A 19,637-nucleotide genomic window follows, 5' to 3' on the forward strand; every position below is an offset into this window, starting at 1 on the left:
CCGCCGGTGGCCCACAGATTCAGTTCCCTGTGCAGAGGAGGAGGACAAGAGGGGAGGAAGATACAGGAGGAGTGGTCAGCCGTTTGAAAGGAATAAAATAACAAAAAGTAATAAACTTTATTTAAAACATGTTTGTAAAACAAAACGCTTCACACGGTCTTTATAGGGATTAAAATCAGAGTGCGAGCTCCGCCCCCTCCGAACTCCCATGAAGGAAATTCATTAATCATGATGTCGGCTCCTCTAAAGAAATACAACATTCACTCGTAAAATACAGAACAAGTACAACGAATAATAAATAAAAAGTACATCTCTCCATCCATTCTCTTCTCCTTATCCTTATCGCAGTGACGGGGGTGGAGCCTATCGCAGCTACCATAGGGCGCGGGGCAGGGTACACCTGGATTGGTCTCCAGTCTGTCACAGGGCCAACACAGGGACAGAGACAACCATTCACTAACTGCACGTGTGTGGATTGTGGGAGGAAGCTGGCAAGAACATGCAGCATAGAAAGGCCCCGCCCACACGGTGGATTCAGACCCAGGGCCTTCTGTGCCACCGTGCTGCCTTTTTATATTCATTCATGCCAAATAAAAATGGCTCCACTCAGTCCAGCACATCCTTGCATCCTCTCAGCAGACTTGCTGACTTCACCACGATGGCATCACCCATGTCCTTCTGGCAGCTGCAGCGCTCCGGGGGCGTCTGCGTTCTGCTCACTGATGACTCGTCAGAAACTCCAACCTCGGTGGAAACCATGGTGACGTTAAGTACAGTTCACAAGGACTCTGTGACGGTGACATGTATAAACTACAACACCCAGAATATGGACTACAAAACACTGCTGCTGCTTTACTGCCGCCTGGCCTCACTGTTGGCTCAGCAGGTCATAAAAACAGGAAGTATGACATCATTACAGAGACAGGCAGAGCCTTTAAAATGAAAACAGCCTTTTCTTCTTCTGTGGTCCTGCTGCAGCGCAGTCCAGAGGAACTCCCCCCTCCTCGTTTAAGGTTTAATCCACGACCATCCTAAACTGGACGATACAGACTCTGAAACGCGCTGTGATTGGTCATGATGTCACTTCCTGTGTTGTTGCCTTTGCCATGCAGATTAAAACGCGTCCTCTCTCTCTCTCGTTGCCTCGCCGGCGCCTTACTAACGCATCTAATCCTCATCATTACCGTTAATTTACGGTGCTCGACAAACGCAGAAATCCCCTCTGATTCCCACAATGCACCTGTAAACGCCTCCTCATTACGCGCAGTGTTGACACGTGTTAGAGTTAATTAGTCCATTAGTTAATTAATCCTTTATTTGAACAGGAAGTAGCGCTGAGAGCCCTGGCTTGATCTCTTCGTGAGCGCGAGCAGTTAAAACACAAACACATGGTTAGGTCGGCCAATCAGAGCGCGGCTCCCAGAAGCCTCGGGTGGACTGATGTAACGTGCCTCTCTGCTGCTGGTGTTGACTGAAATCAGCTGATTACCTGTAACTGACGCATGTTTCATCCAATCAGGAGCTGCAGAAGGTGCAGATGGAGAGGGACAGCGCTCTGGAGGACCGGCGGCGGCTGGGAGCGGAGGTTCGGGCACTACGAGCCAATCACAGGTCAGCACACACGAGTCTGAACTTAAAGATGTTCATCCACAGGAATGTGGAGAAATCTGTGGTTTCGGTCCAAACAAGGACCCAGATCTCAGAGACACCACAATAGCTGATTTAAGGTGTCAGTTAAAATATGTCAGAGCTTTGATTTAAATCTGTGGTTTTATGGTGAAAGTCCCTTATCACTTCCTGCTGTGGATTTATCAGTGAGTAATATTAGGAGCAGCTGATTTCAGCTGGATTATGTCCTTTCAGTTAGTGAAATCATAAAAAAATAATATTTTCCATGATTTCATCATCTCTAATTACTGGCAGGACTTCTTTGAGCAGTTTTGTAGGAATGGGGTCTAAAAGACACGTTGATGGTTTGGAGGAAGTAATTATTGAAGTTAACTCAGAAAGATCAATTGGAGAAAAAGAGTCTAACTTAACATCAATGGTACTGAAAGTAGCTGTAGATAATATTACATCTGTGGGATGATTTTGAGTAATTTTTCTCTAATTGTTAAAATTTTACTTGTGAAGAAGTTCATGAAGTCATTACTAGTTTTCACCTGCAGCCCATCTCATCCCAAACCATCTCCATTGAGTTTAGGTAAGGTGACTGTGGAGCCCAGGCCATCTGGCACAGCACTCCATCATTCGGTCAAACAGCCCTTACACAAGGTGTGTTTGGGGTCATTGTCCTGTTGGAAAATAAATGATGGGATGTAAGGTTGGGCGATTGGGCGAATATATCGACTGAGGCTGAGCCTTTCACCAATCAGTTTTACTAGAGAGATTTATTTATTTATTTGTCCATGAGTACGTTTGCTGATAATGTTGGTTGAGGCTAAGAGAAGCAGTCAACGGAAAAATAATTGTACTGTTTTAATGGCACCCTCTTCCAGCTGCAAGAAAATGCACCCTCCTCAAAGTGCACCCAAATGCAGCGATTCATTTACTCAAACTCATAACAGAAAGAAAGGAAGGCAGTAGCCTATGTTCAGAAAAATCCAAAAACATATTATTTAAAAAACCCACAATGGCGGGAGGGAAACAAAGAGAAACTGGCTTCTTTTTTCCGCTATAACCGTGTTTATCTGTCTTACACAGTCGACCCAACAACAAATGCAAAATTAAACCAAAAGTAAGTTGAAAATCAAAAAGTCTCTTCCAGCGAGCATTAAAAAAGTTGAGTGTTTTGTGCAATTTGGCGCATCTCAAATAAATTAACAGATAAATAATCCAAAAAGTAGCTATGTTATGAAACAAACAAGAAAAGAAGGTAAAATAATCCCTCCAAACAAAACTTATAAATTCTAAACGCACAAATCAGTCCATGCATGATTTCATTGCTCCGCCCATCAAAAAGTCTGCTCCTGTGCAAATATATCGCCTGTTGTTGGCGATTGGACTGATGGTTGTCGGTTGGAAAATTTCTACATATCACCCAACCTTAATGGGATGGCATGTCGCTGCAGGATGCTGTGGTAGCCATGCTGGTTCCGTGTGCCTTCAATTTTGAGTGAATCCCCACCAGTAGGGATGGGTATTGATAAGATTTTCACGATTCCGATTCCATTTTCGATTCTGTTTAACGATTCGATCCTTTATCGATTCTCTTATCGATTCTTTTTAAAAAAGGAGAACACTAAGGTTGAATAGCTTAGAACTTTGTTTTATATCTTCTCTTTGAACAAGATAGAAATTTAGGAGTAACATGGCCTTACAAACCCAGCAGTGAGATCTTAAGAGATCCAGCCTACGGCTCTTCAATGGGGTGTCACAGGGTCCCCAGGAAAAAAAATTGTAAATGTAAAATAATAAAAATAAATATTCTTCTGTAGCAATAACAAAGTATAACGTAAATTATTCTGTAGCAATTACACAAGAATATCCAGTAATGTCCCTGCCTACAATTAAACACATTCACTTACCGAAAATCGGGGCATCTGCTGTGGCAAATGGGTGCAAGCCTTTGACCACAAACTTAGTCACTGCTCTGAGACGTCTATCCTGGCCTGAAAGGAGACGCTACCGGTAGACTGCAGCGAGAACTGCCAGCATCTGAGCCAGCCAGACTCTGTCTCTCTCATCATGGTCACCTAAATGCACAGTAATGGCAGGTTTTGTAATAAGGCAGATCGCGCTAACATAATATGCACTGTTAGTTGATTATTTACCTGCCGCATTAACGGGAGAGGACGTGCAAACATTACCGCTGCTGCTGGGTTGAGATTCACGAGTCCGGAGCGGAATTAAAAACACGACATTCATTTAAGGTCATCGCGTGTTTTGTGAGCAAATGCTTTTACATATTCATAGTGTTTCCTCCCTTAAATGAAATATCTACTTTGCAAGTATTGCAAGTTGCCCTGTTGTCATCCGTTCTCAAAAAGTATAACCAAACTTTTGAGCGTTTGAGCCGCCATGTTTCCTGCCAGGTAAATGACGCTCCGCAACGTGGTGACGTCATTCGGGGAAACTGGAATCGATAAGGGAATCGTTTGCAAAAATGGCAAACAATTCCAAGGAATTGAAACAGTGGGAACCGGTTCTCAACAAGAACTGGTTTTCGATACCCATCCCTACCCACCAGTGTCACCAGTAAAAGACCCCCACACCATCTCACCTCCTCCTCCATGCTTCACAGTGGGAACCATGTACAGACCATCCATTCACCTTTTCTGTGTCGCACAAAGACACGGCAGGTGGAATCAAAGATCTCAAATTTGGACTGATCAGACCAAAGCACAGATGGTCTAATGTCCATTTCTTGTGTTTCTTGGCCCAAACAAATCTCTTCTTGTTGCTTTTCCTTAGTCGTGGTTTCTCAGCAGCTATTTGACCATAAAGGCCTGATTCACACAGTCTGCTCTGAACAGTTGATGCAGAGATGTGTCTGCTACTGGAGCTCTGTGTGGCATTTATCTGGACTCTGCTCCGAGGTGCTGTCAACTTGGGATTTCTGAGGTTGGTGACTCGGATGAATGTATCCTCAGCAGCAGAGGGGACTCTTGGTCTTCCTTTCCTGGGGCGTCCTCAGGTGAGCCAGTGTCATCGTAGCACCTGGTTTTGTGACTGCACTTGGGGACACATTCAAAGTTTTAGCATTTCCACGGACTGACTGACCTTCAGTTCTTAAAGTAATGATGGAGTGTCGTTTCTCTTTACTTAGGAGAAATCCAGGTGAACACTCTCGTCTCTCTCCAAACAATCCAAACACGAATCCACTCGAACACTCGTCACTCAGGGAACACCGGGGAAAACAGTCCAGAGGGTCTGCACACAAAGAAACGCTCGTTAGATTCCAAACACACAACTACATGGAAAAACACTTGCTAGACGCTCGACTCTCACTGACGTGATTCTCACAACGATCCAGCGAAGAACAGCCGTTGCTTCCTGGCTTGAATGCCATCCACACTCATGAGGCACAGGTGTTTCCTCCTTCGAGGGCGTGAACCCATAATGAGAGAGAGAAACACCGGCTACATAGGACCCTACACCACCGGGCAGAACATGTTCCCTCTAAGCCTGAAGGGAAAAAGAAGGAACACACATGTAAAGGAAGCACTCAAAACATGTGGTTATCTTAATTCGGCTTTCATCAAATCAGCAAAGAGGCAAAGAAGAAGCAAAGAAGATCAGACACCAGCGAGGGAGGATAAGAAAGACAGACGCAACAACATTGTCAGCCCCTATGTAGCCGGTGTACAACATGAACGAAACCCAACAGAACGCATCAGAGAGGTCAATTCAATTCAATTCAATTCAATTTTATTTATATAGCGCCAAATCACAACAAAAGTCGCCTCAAGGCGCTTCATAGATACAGAGAAAAACCCAACAATCATATGACCCCCTATGAGCAAGCACTTTGGCGACAGTGGCAAGGAAAAACTCCCTTTTAACAGGAAGAAACCTCCGGCAGAACCAGGCTCAGGGAGGGGCGGCCATCTGCTGCGACCGGTTGGGGTGAGAGAAGGAAGACAGGATAAAAGACATGCTGCGGAAGAGAGACAGAGGTTAATAACAGATATGATTCAATGCAGAGAGGTCTATTAATACATAGTGAGTGAGAAAGGTGACTGGAAAGGAAAAACTCAATGCATCTTGGGAATCCCCCGGCAGCCTACGTCTATTGCAGCATAACTAAGGGAGGATTCAGGGTCACCTGGTCCAGCCCTAACTATATGCTTTAGCAAAAAGGAAAGTTTTAAGCCTAATCTTAAAAGTAGAGATAGTTTCTGTCTCCCGAATCCAAACTGGACGCTGGTTCCACAGAAGAGGGGCCTGAAAACTGAAGACTCTGCCTCCCATTCTACTTTTAAATACTCTAGGAACAACAAGTAAGCCTGCAGAGCGAGAGCGAAGTGCTCTAATAGGGTGATATGGTACTACAAGGTCATTAAGATAAGATGGGGCCTGATTATTTAAGACCTTGTATGTGAGGAGCAGGATTTTGAATTCAATTCTGGATTTAACAGGAAGCCAATGAAGGGAAGCCAAAACAGGAGAAATATGCTCTCTCCTTCTAGTCCCTGTCAGTACTCTTGCTGCAGCATTTTGGATTAGCTGAAGGCTTTTCAGTGAGTTTTTTGGACATCCTGATAATAATGAATTACAGTAGTCCAGCCTGGAAGTAATAAATGCATAAACTAGTTTTTCAGCGTCACTCTGAGACAGGATATTTCTAATTTTAGAGATGTTGCGCAAATGGAAGAAAGCAGTCTTACATATTTGTTTAATATGTGCGTTGAAGGACATGTCCTGGTCAAAAATGACTCCAAGGTTCCTCACAGCGTTACTGGAGGCCAAGGTAATGCCATCCAGAGTATGAATCTGGTTAGATACCATATTTCTAAGATTTTCAGGGCCGAGTACAATAACCTCAGTTTTATCTGAATTAAGAAGCAGAAAGTTAGCGGCCATCCAGGTCTTTATGTCTTTAAGACATTCCTGCAGTTTAACTAATTGGTGTGTGTTATCTGGCTTCATGGACAGATAGAGCTGGGTGTCATCTGCATAGCAGTGAAAATGTATGCTATGTCTTCTAATGATGCTGCCTAAGGGAAGCATGTATAATGTAAACAGAATTGGTCCTAGCACTGAACCCTGTGGAACTCCATAATTAACCTCAGTGTGTGAAGAGGACTCTCCATTTACATGCACAAATTGGAGTCTATTAGATAGATATGATACAAACCACTGCAGTGCAGTACCTGTAATACCTACAGCATGTTCTAATCGCTCTAATAGGATATTATGGTCGACAGTATCGAACGCTGCACTGAGGTCTAGCAGGACAAGCACAGAGATGAGTCCACTGTCAGAGGCCATAAGAAGATCATTTGTAACCTTCACTAAAGCTGTTTCTGTGCTGTGATGAGCTCTGAAACCTGACTGAAACTCTTCAAATAAACCATTCCTCTGCAGATGATCTGTTAGCTGTTTGACAACTACTCTTTCAAGGATTTTTGATATGAAAGGAAGGTTGGAGATTGGCCTATAATTAGCTAAGACTGCTGGGTCTAGAGATGGCTTTTTGAGTAAAGGTTTAACCACAGCCAGCTTGAAGGCCTGTGGTACATAGCCGACCATTAGAGATAGGTTGATCATATTTAAGATCGAAGAATTAATCAATGGCAGGACTTCTTTGAGCAGTTTTGTAGGAATGGGGTCTAAAAGACACGTTGATGGTTTGGAGATAGATAGATAAGTATTTATTGTCATTGTCAGAGAACAATGAAATTGCGTTTGGAGCTTCCGTAGGAAGGAGGAGGAGGTAATTATTGAAGTTAACTCAGAAAGATCAATTGGAGAAAAATTGGAGAAAAAGAGTCTAACTTAACATCAATGGTACTAAGAGTAGCTGTAGATAATATTACATCTGTGGGATGATTACTGGTAATTTTTTCTCTAATGATAAAAATTTTATTTGTGAAGAAGTTCATGAAGTCATTACTAGTTAACGTTAAAGGGATGGTTGGCTCAACAGAGCTCTGACTCTTTGTCAGCCTGGCTACAGTGCTGAAGAGAAACCTGGGGTTGTTCTTATTTTCTTCAATCAGTGATGAATAGTAAGATGTTCTGGCTTTGCGGAGGGCTTTCTTATAAAGCAGCAAACTATTTCTCCAGGCTAAATGATGATCCTCTAAATTTGTGACACGCCATTTCCTCTCCAGATTACGAGTCATCTGCTTTAGGGTACGTGTTTGAGAATTATACCACGGAGTCAGGTACTTCTGATTAGAGACCTTAGTTTTCACTGGAGCTACAGTATCCAGAGTCGTACGTAGTGAGGAGGTGAAATTATTAACAAGATAATCAACCTCTGTTGGGGTAGCGTTCAGATAGCTGCTCTGCTCTGTGTTGGTACAGGGCATTGAAGATGATAACAGTGGGTGGATTATATTCTTAAACTTAGTTACAGCGCTTTCAGAAAGACATCTACTTTGATAAAATCTACTCTCCACCGCTGTGTAATCAATTATTGTAAATGTAAATGTTATCAGGAAATGATCAGACAGGAGAGGGTTTTCAGGAAACACTGTTAAATGTTCAGTTTCTATGCCATATGTTAAAACAAGATCTAGAGTGTGATTAAAGTGGTGGGTGGGTTCTTTTACATTTTGAGAGAAGCCAATTGAGTCTAATAACAGACTAAATGCCATGTTGAGGCTGTCATTTTTAGCATCTACATGGATGTTAAAATCACCCACAATAATTATTTTATTTGAGCTCAGAACTAAATTAGATATAAAGTCTGAGAAATCAGACAGAAACTCTGTGTAAGGCCCAGGTGGACGATAGATGATAACAAGTAAGACTGGTTTCTGAGTTTCACAGCTGGGGTGGACAATGTTAAGCATCAGGCTTTCAAATGAATTAAAAGTCTGTCTTGGTCTTTCATTAATTAATAGGCTGGTGTGAAAAATTGCTGCCACACCGCCCCCTCGGCCTGTGCTTCGAGGTTTCTGGTAGTTAGAATGACTCGGGGGTGTTGATTCATTTAAACTAACATAATCATCCTGCTGCAACCAGGTTTCTGTAAGGCAGAGTAAATCAATTTGTTGATCAATTATTAAGTCATGTACTAACAGAGACTTGGAGGAGAGAGACCTAATATTTAATAATCCACATTTCACTGTTTTACTCTTTGGTTCAGATGTGGATACTGTACTGTTCTTTCTTTTTGATTGTTTATGTTTAAGTTGTTTGTTGCTGGTTTTTAGTTTGTTTTTTGTCTTTTTGGAAGCTGACACAGTCTCTATGGAGATGGGTTTTTGGGGGGGTAGCAGGAGGAGAGAAGCTGCAGAGAGGCGTGTAAGACTGCAACTCTTCTTCCTGGTCCCAACTCTGGATAGTCATATTTTGGGGGGTTTAATAAATTTGTCCATATTTCTAGAAATGAGAGCTGCTCCATCCAAAGTGGGATGGATGCCGTCTCTCCTAACAAGACCAGGTTTCCTCCAGAAGGTTTGCCAATTATCTATGAAGCCCACATCGTTTCTGGGACACCACTCAGACAGCCAGCAATTTAAGGAGAACATGCGGCTAAACATGTCACTCCTGGTCTGATTGGGGAGGGGACCAGAGAAAACTACAGAGTCCGACATTGTTTTAGCAAAGTTGCACATCGATTCAATATTGATTTTAGTGACCTCCGATTGGCGTAACCGGGTGTCATTACTGCCGACGTGAATTATGATTTTACTGAATTTACGTTTACCCGTAGCCAGCAGTTTTAAATTTCCTTCAATGTCGCCTGCTCTGGCCCCTGGAAGACAATTGACTATGGTTGCCGGTGTCTCTAGCTTCACATGTCTGAGAACAGAATCACCAATTACCAGAGTTTGACCCCCAGCGGGTGTGTCGCCGAGTGGGGAAAAACGGTTAGACACATGAACGGGTTGGTGGTGTACCTGGGGCTTCTGTTTAGGACTATGCTTCCTCCTCACCGTGACCCAGCCGCCCTCTTTCCCCAGCTGCTTGGGGTCTGCCGGGGAACAGCTAGCGGGGCCTACGCTATCTTCGGCTGCACCAGCTACAGGGGCCTGGCTAGCTACGGGTGAATGAAGGGTGCGAAGCCGAGTCTCCAATTCAGTAATCCTGGCCTCCAGAGCTGCAAATATGCTACATTTGTTACAGATATCATTACTGCTAAAGGAGGCCGAGGAGTAACTAAACATCTGACACAATGAGCAAGAAAGTGCAGGAGGGACAGGTGAAGTAGCCATGGTGCTAACGAGTCGGCTACGAGCTAAGCTAAGCTAGCGAAACAGTACAGAGACAGTGAGTGAATACTTTGGCTATAAATTAGGTAGTGAGTACACAGAAAGTGTGCTTCGGATGAAGCACGTGAAGATTATACTATGAAAGAAGAATGTATTTAAAAGTTGTTAATTAAATTGCTAAGCAAATAAGCTACTCAGAAACACCACTGTGTTTGAGCAGGAACAGGAAGTGATACTCTACCGCAGAGCGAGCGAACACCAAGTGACCAAGGTCAGAGGGCGCGGTTTCAGGCCCGGCCCTGAGGAAGAACTCTCGGGCTGAGGCCCCGCTCGGCAGTCACAGCGAAGCGCCGCAGTAGCCTGAGTCAGAATAAAGATGAGCAGCGAGGCGTCCACGCTGGCCAAACTGTGAGTCTCCATAAATCATCAGGATTGACGCTGGACGCCTGCTGAGATGTCGGGGGGGGAGAATCAGGATTTTTGTTTGATTTCAGTTTTCTTGGTGGAAATAAAAACTAATTTCCTGTGATTTCACTTCATTAAACCCTGTGTGTGTGTGTGTCAGTCTGTGTGTCTCTGTGGGGTCCCAGGTATTACAGCCTCAAAGTGGGGACGTTTTGTTTCTCTCATGGGCTCGGAGCTGGTCTCAGTACTGGTCCTGAGCAGTCTGAAGGCTCACAGCTGGATTTCTGAGCCCGGCAGGCTGACAGATGTGTGTCAGATGGTTTTTCATCAGTTTGTTGGTCAACGGGATTAGCAGGACGTCAGAAGAAGATTGACCTTTGACGTGTTGGTCACATTCTGTGTTTGCTGTGTTACAGTTTCTGTTTATTCTCTATTATTGGTGGTTTTCCTCAGGGTCTCCGTGCTGATTTGATGCCCTCACCGGAGAGATATTTGGTTATTGTTCAGTTTGCAGCCAATCAAAAAGCTGCACTTCAACCTCTGAACCAGGCATGTTCAGTCTGACGTATTAGTACCTCTGAGGAGGTGCTATAGTGTAGAAGTAAAAAAAAAGCAGCTGGATTTCTTTCATGTTGTGTTGCCTGTTGGTTGTTAGCGATCCTGTCAGATCACAGGAAATGCGTCCCAGTGTGAGGACGGATTTAAAATATCCAGACAGTGATTCCTTCTGATTTCCTCAGACTGAAACATAGTTATTTATGCTTCAAGTCTCTTACTCCTGATCAGACACCACCAACCTCAGCAGTGCAGACCGGGTTAGATAAAACAGATCTCAGCAGGTCAAAGGTCAGGCCTGTGTTTGTGTACCTGGTTTCTTCGCTGATGGCCCAAACTGGAGGTGGGTTTTAAAATCTATTTTAGTTTGAATAAAGCGACATTGATTCATTAACTCCTGAGTCCATTTTAAATATAAATGCATTTTATCAGAAACGGCAGAGTGTCAGCTTAGAGCTCAAAAAACTATTTCTATTAACAAACAGCTGAAACAGTAAATGAGAGCAGGTAAACAGATTCTGCACAAAGACGTAAACGCAGAGCGTGGATCGTCACCTGACGGCACGGACACGCCGTTGGGCTGGAAGCCGACAGCTCACAGATTCAGAAGCTGCAGGTTTCATCTCTCTGACTGAACCAGCAGCAAAAGAAGATCAAACTACGCTTCATGTTTGAGAAACATCGTCACGAATTCTTTGGCTGTTACTTCCTGCACAGCTCTCTGTCTCTGTGTACTCAGAGACCAGTTTTCCATCAGATCTCTGTTTTTCTTATCACGCACCAGTCTGCTGTTGTGTTCAGTGCTGTCGGCCTCTGACATCTAAACTTTTAAAAATGACTGCTCAGCTGTAATCACACCTCTGTAACTCTGCTTCACTTCAGCAGCATCAGCTCATGTTCACATGTTGATTCATGGTTTTATTTTAAGGTGCTATAAAAAGCCAGGCCTGCTTCATGTTTTTATCCTCAGTTACTTGGACACAAAGGCCTCTGCTGTGATGCTCACGCCTCTGATCAAGTCTCACGGTGTCAGTACTGATAGATGATCAGAAGCTGAATCCAGGCGGTTATAGGAATCAGCGAGGATACCCAGTAATAAGTGATATGTTGCTTGTGTGAGGTTGTACCGACTTATTTTTAAAACCTGCTGAGAGTCAAATTATTTTTTTATGTGTATAACAAAGTGAGACGGGGCGTGCTTTCTTCTGTTCCCGTCGGACGTGTTTTTGTGTTTGTGCCTTCGATGTAATATTGTGTGACGTCGTGTGTCTGCTTTGTCACCATGAAGTTTGAGAGATATCTCTCGCTGATGTCGGCGTCTGAGATTCAGGAGTGGTTTCTGCAGACTCTCGGACAGCTGCAGCGGCATCTGTGACCGCTCATCAGCGGTTGACTTTGTGTGTTTACTCTTTAAATGTTTCAAACGGTGCTTATCACTAAGATATTCTCAGATATTAACACTGTATGTATGTATTGTATTCCTGTTTTCCTTTCTTCAGTTTTATGGATTTATATGAGCTGTGCTGAACCACAAATTGAAGTTTTAGGACGTCCTGCTCCAACATGGAAAACGTTTCAGCAGAATTGAAGCGGTCGAGTGTGATGAAGTCAGAAAATATCAGATGCAGCACGAGGATCAGAAAACTGCTGAAAGTCGCTGAAGGTCCTGACGACGATGCTGTTGGTTCCTCTCTTTACTTCTGTTTTTAAAGTGTTCTGTTTCTAATTTGGTATGAACTTTGACCTCTGACCAGTGATGGGGATAACAGCGTAACAAGTAACGGCGTTACTTTTTTCAGTAACGAGTAATCTAATTACCATTCCTATCGTTACAACGCCATTACCGTTACTAACAACAAAATGCGGTCGCGTTACTATTTTTCACCAAACAGACGGTTGAAACTGTCTTCAGTTTACTGCAGCTTATATCAGCCGCAGGAAGTAGCTGTAAGTAATCTGGACGCTGCAGCTTTAAGCAGCTGCGCTCCCGCGGACCGCGATCACGATCACTGTCTGGCACAACACCTGGAGCTCAGGAGGCAAAACAATCGCATGAGTGCTGCTGTTTGACTGAGGAAGAATAAAGTAGTCGTGGTAAACAATCACATGACCACTTACAGACAAAGCAACAAGGTGACATATACCAGTTTATAAACGGTGTTGATGGGCCAGTAAAACCAGAGTCGTGATAAACAATTTATACGCCTGTTTTTCCTCAATAGCTTCACGTTTACTGTCTAAGGACAGCAGCGAGACCTCTCTGCTCAAACAAAACAAAAAACAGCCCGTTCATGTTGGTGGAAGAATGCACCATGTCGACCAATCAAAAAATGATATGGCAACATGACATTTGGTTGTTTAGGAAGAGGGGGAAGATTTAGGAGTGACGGCGAGAGAGAGAGAGCAGAAAAAGAGAGAGAGATTTGTGACGTTTAGCGTGTTTGGAGTGTGTAGTTAATGTGTTGTCTTGTGTAGTTAGTGTGTAGAGTTGTGGATAGCTTTGTGTTGTGTGTCAGAACAATGAAGCGACTGCTGTCTCCAGGTAGAAACAGGAGTGACACACCTGCTGCTGTCAGACCTGCAGGTATCAGGCTGTGATGTTCTCCTTTATAGTGGACAGAAATATTTGGAGTGGCACAAATAATTTGTCTTATTAAATGCAGAACAGCTGATCGTTCTGTAAATAGTTTCAAGTTGTTATAAAAAAAAAGGGTAAAAGGTAAATGGCTGCAAATAACTTTGTTTGCAAAACTTGTGCATATGATTTTAAAACTGACAAATATTTGCATTTAAAGTTATGAAACATGATTCAATAAACATGTTTGTGGTTACAGTAAAAAATAACTTTTTCTACTCAGATTTTATGTTTTTTGTCTGATTCTAGATCAATGTTGTTAATACTGTAGTCAGAATGAAAGCATGACTGTAAATTCAGACACGTGAGGTTGTGCTGAAAAGGATGAGACCAAACACGGCAAATAAACAGTTTTTAAAGGTGAAATGTGGAGGAAACATCAAAGTGGTTAAAATGGCCAATTATACCCTGGACCTCAGAGGGTTAAACGTTTATTTTAAGTAACACAATAGTTACTTTTCAAGTAATTAATTACTTTTAGAATCTTGTAACTCAGTTACTTTTTTGAAGAAGTAACTAGTAACTATAATTAATTACTTTTTCAAAGTAACTTGGCCAACAGTGCCTCTGACCTGTCTGTTTACCTTTAATTAACCTAGCCCCACTCAGCACCTATCGATATCCCACCGATCGATTATTTATCAGTTGCTTCGCGCTGACGATCACAGCAGGTTTAAAGCCATCTGAAGATCAATAATCCGTAATAATCAATAATACCTGTTGATGTGCTGCAGCTCACGTCACACCGCCGCCTCTGAATAATTTTTATTTAAGTGCTTTTTAAATAAACTGCTGGTCGACGTCTGTTTCCCTCAGTGTTTACAGTTGGATGTGTGAACGTGAGGAAGCTCGCTGGTTCTTCATCGCTTTTTTACCTGTTAGCCAATTTGTTTTATTTATTTATTATAAAGAATCGTTTTCATATTTTTAAATTTCTGAAAATATAAAATAAATATATAATAAACCCATTTTTTCCCAGCATGCACTCTGACTGCTCAGTCAGTTTAACAGGAACGTCCTCCTCTTCCCCTCTCAGATCTCAGGACTTAGCCCCGCCCTCCCAGCCCTCGTTGCGAGCTGATAGCGTCTCTCCTGAGGCCCCACCCCTGATGGATAAGCTGCAGCAGCTGATGAAGGAGAAGCAGAGCGTGGAGGCGGAGCTTCAGCGCTGCCAGGAGGCAGAGCGAGAGGCCACTGAGCAAGTGCGCAGGTCAGAGCCTTCACTTCCTGTTTGTTGCGTTCTCTGTTCTGATTGGCTGCTGCTGCTGAAGCCATGTATAATATCTTTGTATGTTCTGCTGCAATCGGCATGACAACAGAAACACTCTGATGTCACGCTCGTCATCAATCAGCTCAGAGTCTACAGGAGAACAGAAAGCAGCCGTCACCGGCTGCGTGTGTGACATGCCACCACGTTGGGGGGGCACACAACATTAGGTACGTGGTCCTAATGTTGTGGCGACTGGTGTTTCGGTTCTGCTCATGAAGCTGCCGCCGTGCCGCAGACGCAGCGCGTCGTTGTGTCTGTATCAGAGTAAATCTGACAGTTCTGCAAATTAATCGAATCTGATTTTTTAAGGTTTGGGAGACGTGAACATCAGTTTTACCCATTTACCCATAACAGTAGCTTAATGTTAGAGCACTCCTCCTCTTCATCGCACAGTAATCACACGCTGCTGCTCAGAAGAACAAAAACAGAGGAATGAAACTCGAGAGAATCTGCAGCGTAGCTTCAGCCCAGTTTCAGGTCCAGAGGGCTGATTTTACTGCAGACTGAACCGAGAACAGCAGCTTTAAAGACCTGCAACGGCCGAGAGTCTCTGCAGACTGTGGGACAGGATTTTTATGATGACAGGAACCAAACTCGGACCTCTGCGGTTCGGCCCGGCAAGCCTGAAGAAGTTTTTCTGCATGCAGATGTCCCTCAGCTCTGACGATGGCGAGGTCTTCTCCTCGAGCGTTCAGAGCCGTGCCCGGCTCATTTCTAATGATTTTAGAAACCGTGTCTCTAAAATCATTCGAAATGACGGGTGGAGACACAGTGGTGGCATTTCATGGTGAGCTGACGGTGTCAGTCACGTTTGACGCAGAGGAAAGGTTTACCTAAAGAATGTCCATCAAACAAAATAAACTTTCTTTTGTTTGATGTCGTCACAGAGAACTGTGCGGACAGCCTGCCAGCGGTGCACACGGAGCTCTGAAACATCGCTTTATGTATTATTAATAATGATTACTGAACTGCCTCGCAGCTGTCAGGAAACATCAGGTGAGCTGCTGTTTGTGGCCCACAGGTGTGACGGGCAGGTACTGAACCCTCAGAGCTTGCTGGGACAGGTCGGCAAGAATGATGACGCTTTCAGGCTCCCGGCGAGTCTCCTTGTTCACATCAGAGCGTTGCAGCTCCACAAATAAAAGTTCGTAGGACCCTGAAATCCGCTGCGGTTTAAATTAGCAGCAACATCTGAGTAGCTGTTCTTCAGCCTGAGGAGATTTTATCTCTGCGCTGCTCTTCATCAACGGCAGGAGCACGTGACTCTGAGCCGAGAGCCTGAAACAGGCTGACAATCCGAGCCGATCGATCGGGAAATAACTGTGCCTGAGGGTCAGAGGTCAGGGGAGGAGACGAGGTCCTAACTCAGCCGTGTGACTCCTAGAGAGAGCCAGATGTTTGATTTCTCCCGACAGATGTTATCCAGGTGCAAACCTTGTCACCTGTTCATTGGCTCACTGATCTCTTGTGCAGGTGATCAATAAGCTGGTTCTCTGGACAGTCCGGCGAGAGCACAGTGACCGATCGGTGAAGTTGCCTCGGAAAGTCTCACAGACTCCGGGAGGCGTTCAAAGACCGGTTAAGCGTGTGGGACTAAGGAGATTTGGTGTGATGATTCATATTCAGCAGACGAGGGTGTGCGAGTGTCTGTGGCGAGCCGATGAGGAGAATTAATCCGTCAGATTCCCGCTCCTGCAGGATGGCGCTCCGACGCCGGATAACGTGACTTCTTCTTCTGCTGCGGCGCGGCGGCTCATCAGTTGAAGATGAAGGGATGAGATTCATGATGAAAACAGCTTAAGTCGTCCGTCTGCGTCCCGCACTGTCCTCCTGGGCTCAAACCCGTGGCTTTCCGCTCTAATTTGGCTGCCAGCGGGGGGGCGCATGGCGCTGAAGAGCCTCCCAAGTTTCTGAACAGCGGAGAGGAATATTTGCTCTGGGTGGGGGTGGGGGGTATTACAGAGGGAAGTTTAATTTGATTTAGAGAGAGTGAGAGCGAGCGAGCATCGCTGACTGTTGGAAAGTCATTCAGGTCGCCCCCCCACACACACATTTCATCTTCCTCTCACTTTCCTCATCATTTCCTCCCGTTAGTCAGAGAACTCAGGTCACAGCATCAGAGCAGTGGCCACAGAGGATCACCGCCATCACCGAGCTCTTACAAACCTCGTCAGAACATCAGAGTTCAGCGTCACTAACCGGGAAATCTTTCTCCTCAGGTTGGAGCGTCTGGTCGAGGTGCTGAGGAAGAAAGTTGGAACAGGAAGTGTCCGCGCTGTCATCTGAGCGGCCTGATGTCCTGATCAGTGAAGACAGCAGCAGCTCAGTGACGACGATGATGATTCCTTCTCGTCTTCTTAGCTTCGGTTCTAAAACCCAAAAAAGCTTCAAACTTTCCGGAATCATGAATGAAATTTTTCTCTCAATCAAACGTTTTTGTTGTTCTGACATTTTAAAATCAATCAAATGTTTTTTGTTTAATAAAACAGTGATGCCGTGATTTCTGTTTCCTGACGGTTTATTGGTCGATTGGTTGATTGTGGCGTTTCGGAGAGCCCCGCCCCTCCCCCCAGGGTCTTTAATTGGAGATCAGTGTCTTTTAGTTCTTGTGTTGATATAAGGTTCTTCTTAAATTCGCCTGTTTTAAACTGAATCTCTGCTCGGTTTCATTTCTGAGGATCACCGTGACAACCGCGATGAAGCCGCTCTGACTTCGTGTTCCCAAAACTTCTAATTAAAATTTAACTTTGACAAGTTTCCCGGCTCGGTCACACGGCACCCTGAGCACGCTTCTTCTTCTTCTGTCACGCCATCAAGGTTCAAGGTTCTTTTTTGCCCTTTGTGCATAAACCAGCAGTCAAGGGTGAGTGTAGAGTGCTCAGCCACAGTAAGCATGTAGACACCCGCTTTACAAGAGGGGCGGCGGTTTATACACAGGAGTAATTATATCACACTACTTCAGTATTCTGAGCTCTCCTGACCGAGGAGGCGTCCTGCTCCGCCCCACACCATCACCCCGCCTCCACCAAACCTGGCACAGTGCAGCCGGACCAGTACCGTTCCTGGCAACCACCAAACCCAGAGTCTGATCGGTCGTCCCAGAGAGCACTGCTCTAGAGTCCAGTGGCGCCGTGCTTTGCTCCACTGTGTGCCTTGCGTTGATGTGAGGCTTGGCTGCAGCTAGTCGCCGTGGAAACCCATTCCGTGAAACTCTGCATGCTGTTTTTGAGCTAATCTGAAGGCCACGTGAAGTTTGGAGGACTGCAGCGATTAACTCTCCAGAAAGTCAAGACCTCTGAGCACCGTGATCCTCAGCTTCTGCTGACCTGCTGATTTCACGTGGCCGAGCGCGTCGTGCCCGAGCTGCTGTCGTTCCCAGTCACTCTCACTTTGTTGTAATTCCACTGACTGTGGAATATTTAGCAGTGAGGAGATTTCACGACGGGACTCGCTGCACAGGTATGGAGAGAGTGTTCCGATCCACAAGTGTAAACTCAGATTGACAGACGTGTGCAGGGATTTGTGTGTCACAGCGGAGGACTCGCGGTTTATTGTGTGCGTGCTCCGATCCACACACAAACACGTGAGCAGTCCGAGCTCATGTCAAACTATTTTACAAACGTGTACGTGCAAACATGAACAAGTTCAGGTTCATGCGTTGGATCGTTTTCACGTTCAAACACTTTCTTGTATGCACAAACGTCTAAAACTACATCAACATGCCTCTGACTCACACACTGAACTTAACATACGTGTGCTCAATGTCCACGAATCACGCTGCCATCTTAGCAGAGATCCACAGATCCAAGCTGCATTCATGTCCCAGTGTAAAGGTGGGACATCTGGTTTCCTTATCGTTAATTTGAAACTCAGCTTTTCAGCTCCACCTTCAGCTGCTTCTTCCACGCTAAACCTTTTCTACGAGCTGCATGAGTGAAGGTAGGGGAGGGCCCGGTTATGTTAAGAGATTTGATTGGACAATACAGTGTGAGTAATAAAAATGAACCTGGCAGCCATCAGTGCATGTACGGCCGGTGAGCAGCGACCCTTCTGTTAACCCGTCGGATGGCACCAGATTACCGGCGCAGCCCTGATATACGATCCATCTAACAGGTCCTGGTCAGAAGGTGATCACAGTGTTGAGTTTTATTAATAGCATGTATGACTCCCAACATTTAGATCATTATACAATATTTACATTTAAGTTTATCATGTTTATGTTTTTCATTGGCTCCCATTTAAATCCAGAATTCAAAATCCTACTCCTCACATACAAGGTCTGAAGTAATCATCCATCTTCTTCCTCTTATCTGGGGCCGGGTCGCGGGGGCAGCAGCCTAAGCAGAGAAACCCAGACCTCCCTCTCCCCAGCCACCTCCTCCAGTTTATCCGGGGAACACCAAGGCGTTCCCAGGCCAGATGAGAGATATAATCTCTCCAGCGTGTCCTGGGTCTGCCCCGGGGCCTCCTCCCGGTGGGACATGCCCAGAACACCTCACCCAGGAGGCGCCCAGGAGGCATCCTTGTCAGATGCCCGAACCACCTCAGCTGGCTCCTTTTGATGTGGAGGAGCAGCGGCTCTACTCTGAGCCCCTCCTGGGTGGATGAACTCCTCACCCCATCTCTAAGGCTACGTTCACTCTGCAGGTCTTAATGCTCAATTCCGATTTTTTGATCAAACCCGATTTTTTTTGTCTGCTTGTTCACACTACAAATAAAATGTGACAGCAAACGCGCTCTAGTGTGAACGCTCAAAGCGGCCGCATGCGCAAAACAAGACGTCACACAGCGCGCTCTGTTTAGACCCAGAGCAAACAGTATTGTTTGACTGATGGCCTTAATATAAAGACTTCGGACTTTATGTTTCCCAATTTTTGCTTTAAGTTATTTTGTTATTTACATAATAATGTAGATAACCTAATAATTGCTGTTTTAGAGGAGC

At 44.8% G+C, this 19,637-nt stretch overlaps 1 protein-coding gene across 3 annotated transcripts in view; it reads left to right on the forward strand.

Annotated features, from left to right (window-relative positions):
• The window catches only part of mipol1 (mirror-image polydactyly 1), a 47,645-nt gene extending 30,450 nt beyond the window's left edge, over positions 1 to 17,195 (forward strand). For all 3 annotated transcript variants that reach the window (XM_084914052.1, XM_084914051.1, XM_084914053.1), the window contains 3 exons: positions 1,520 to 1,611; positions 14,462 to 14,635; positions 16,915 to 17,195. In XM_084914052.1, the coding sequence (XP_084770178.1) occupies positions 1,520 to 1,611; positions 14,462 to 14,635; positions 16,915 to 16,981 (333 nt within the window). In that variant the 3' untranslated portion in view covers positions 16,982 to 17,195. The remainder of the gene's footprint in view (positions 1 to 1,519; positions 1,612 to 14,461; positions 14,636 to 16,914) is intronic.
• Positions 17,196 to 19,637: the final 2,442 nt, after the last annotated feature.

The sequence above is a fragment of the Perissodus microlepis genome, chromosome 19 (assembly GCF_051167445.1).
Source record: "Perissodus microlepis isolate ML-2025 ecotype Zambia chromosome 19, ASM5116744v1, whole genome shotgun sequence".
Classification (NCBI taxonomy): domain Eukaryota; kingdom Metazoa; phylum Chordata; class Actinopteri; order Cichliformes; family Cichlidae; genus Perissodus; species Perissodus microlepis.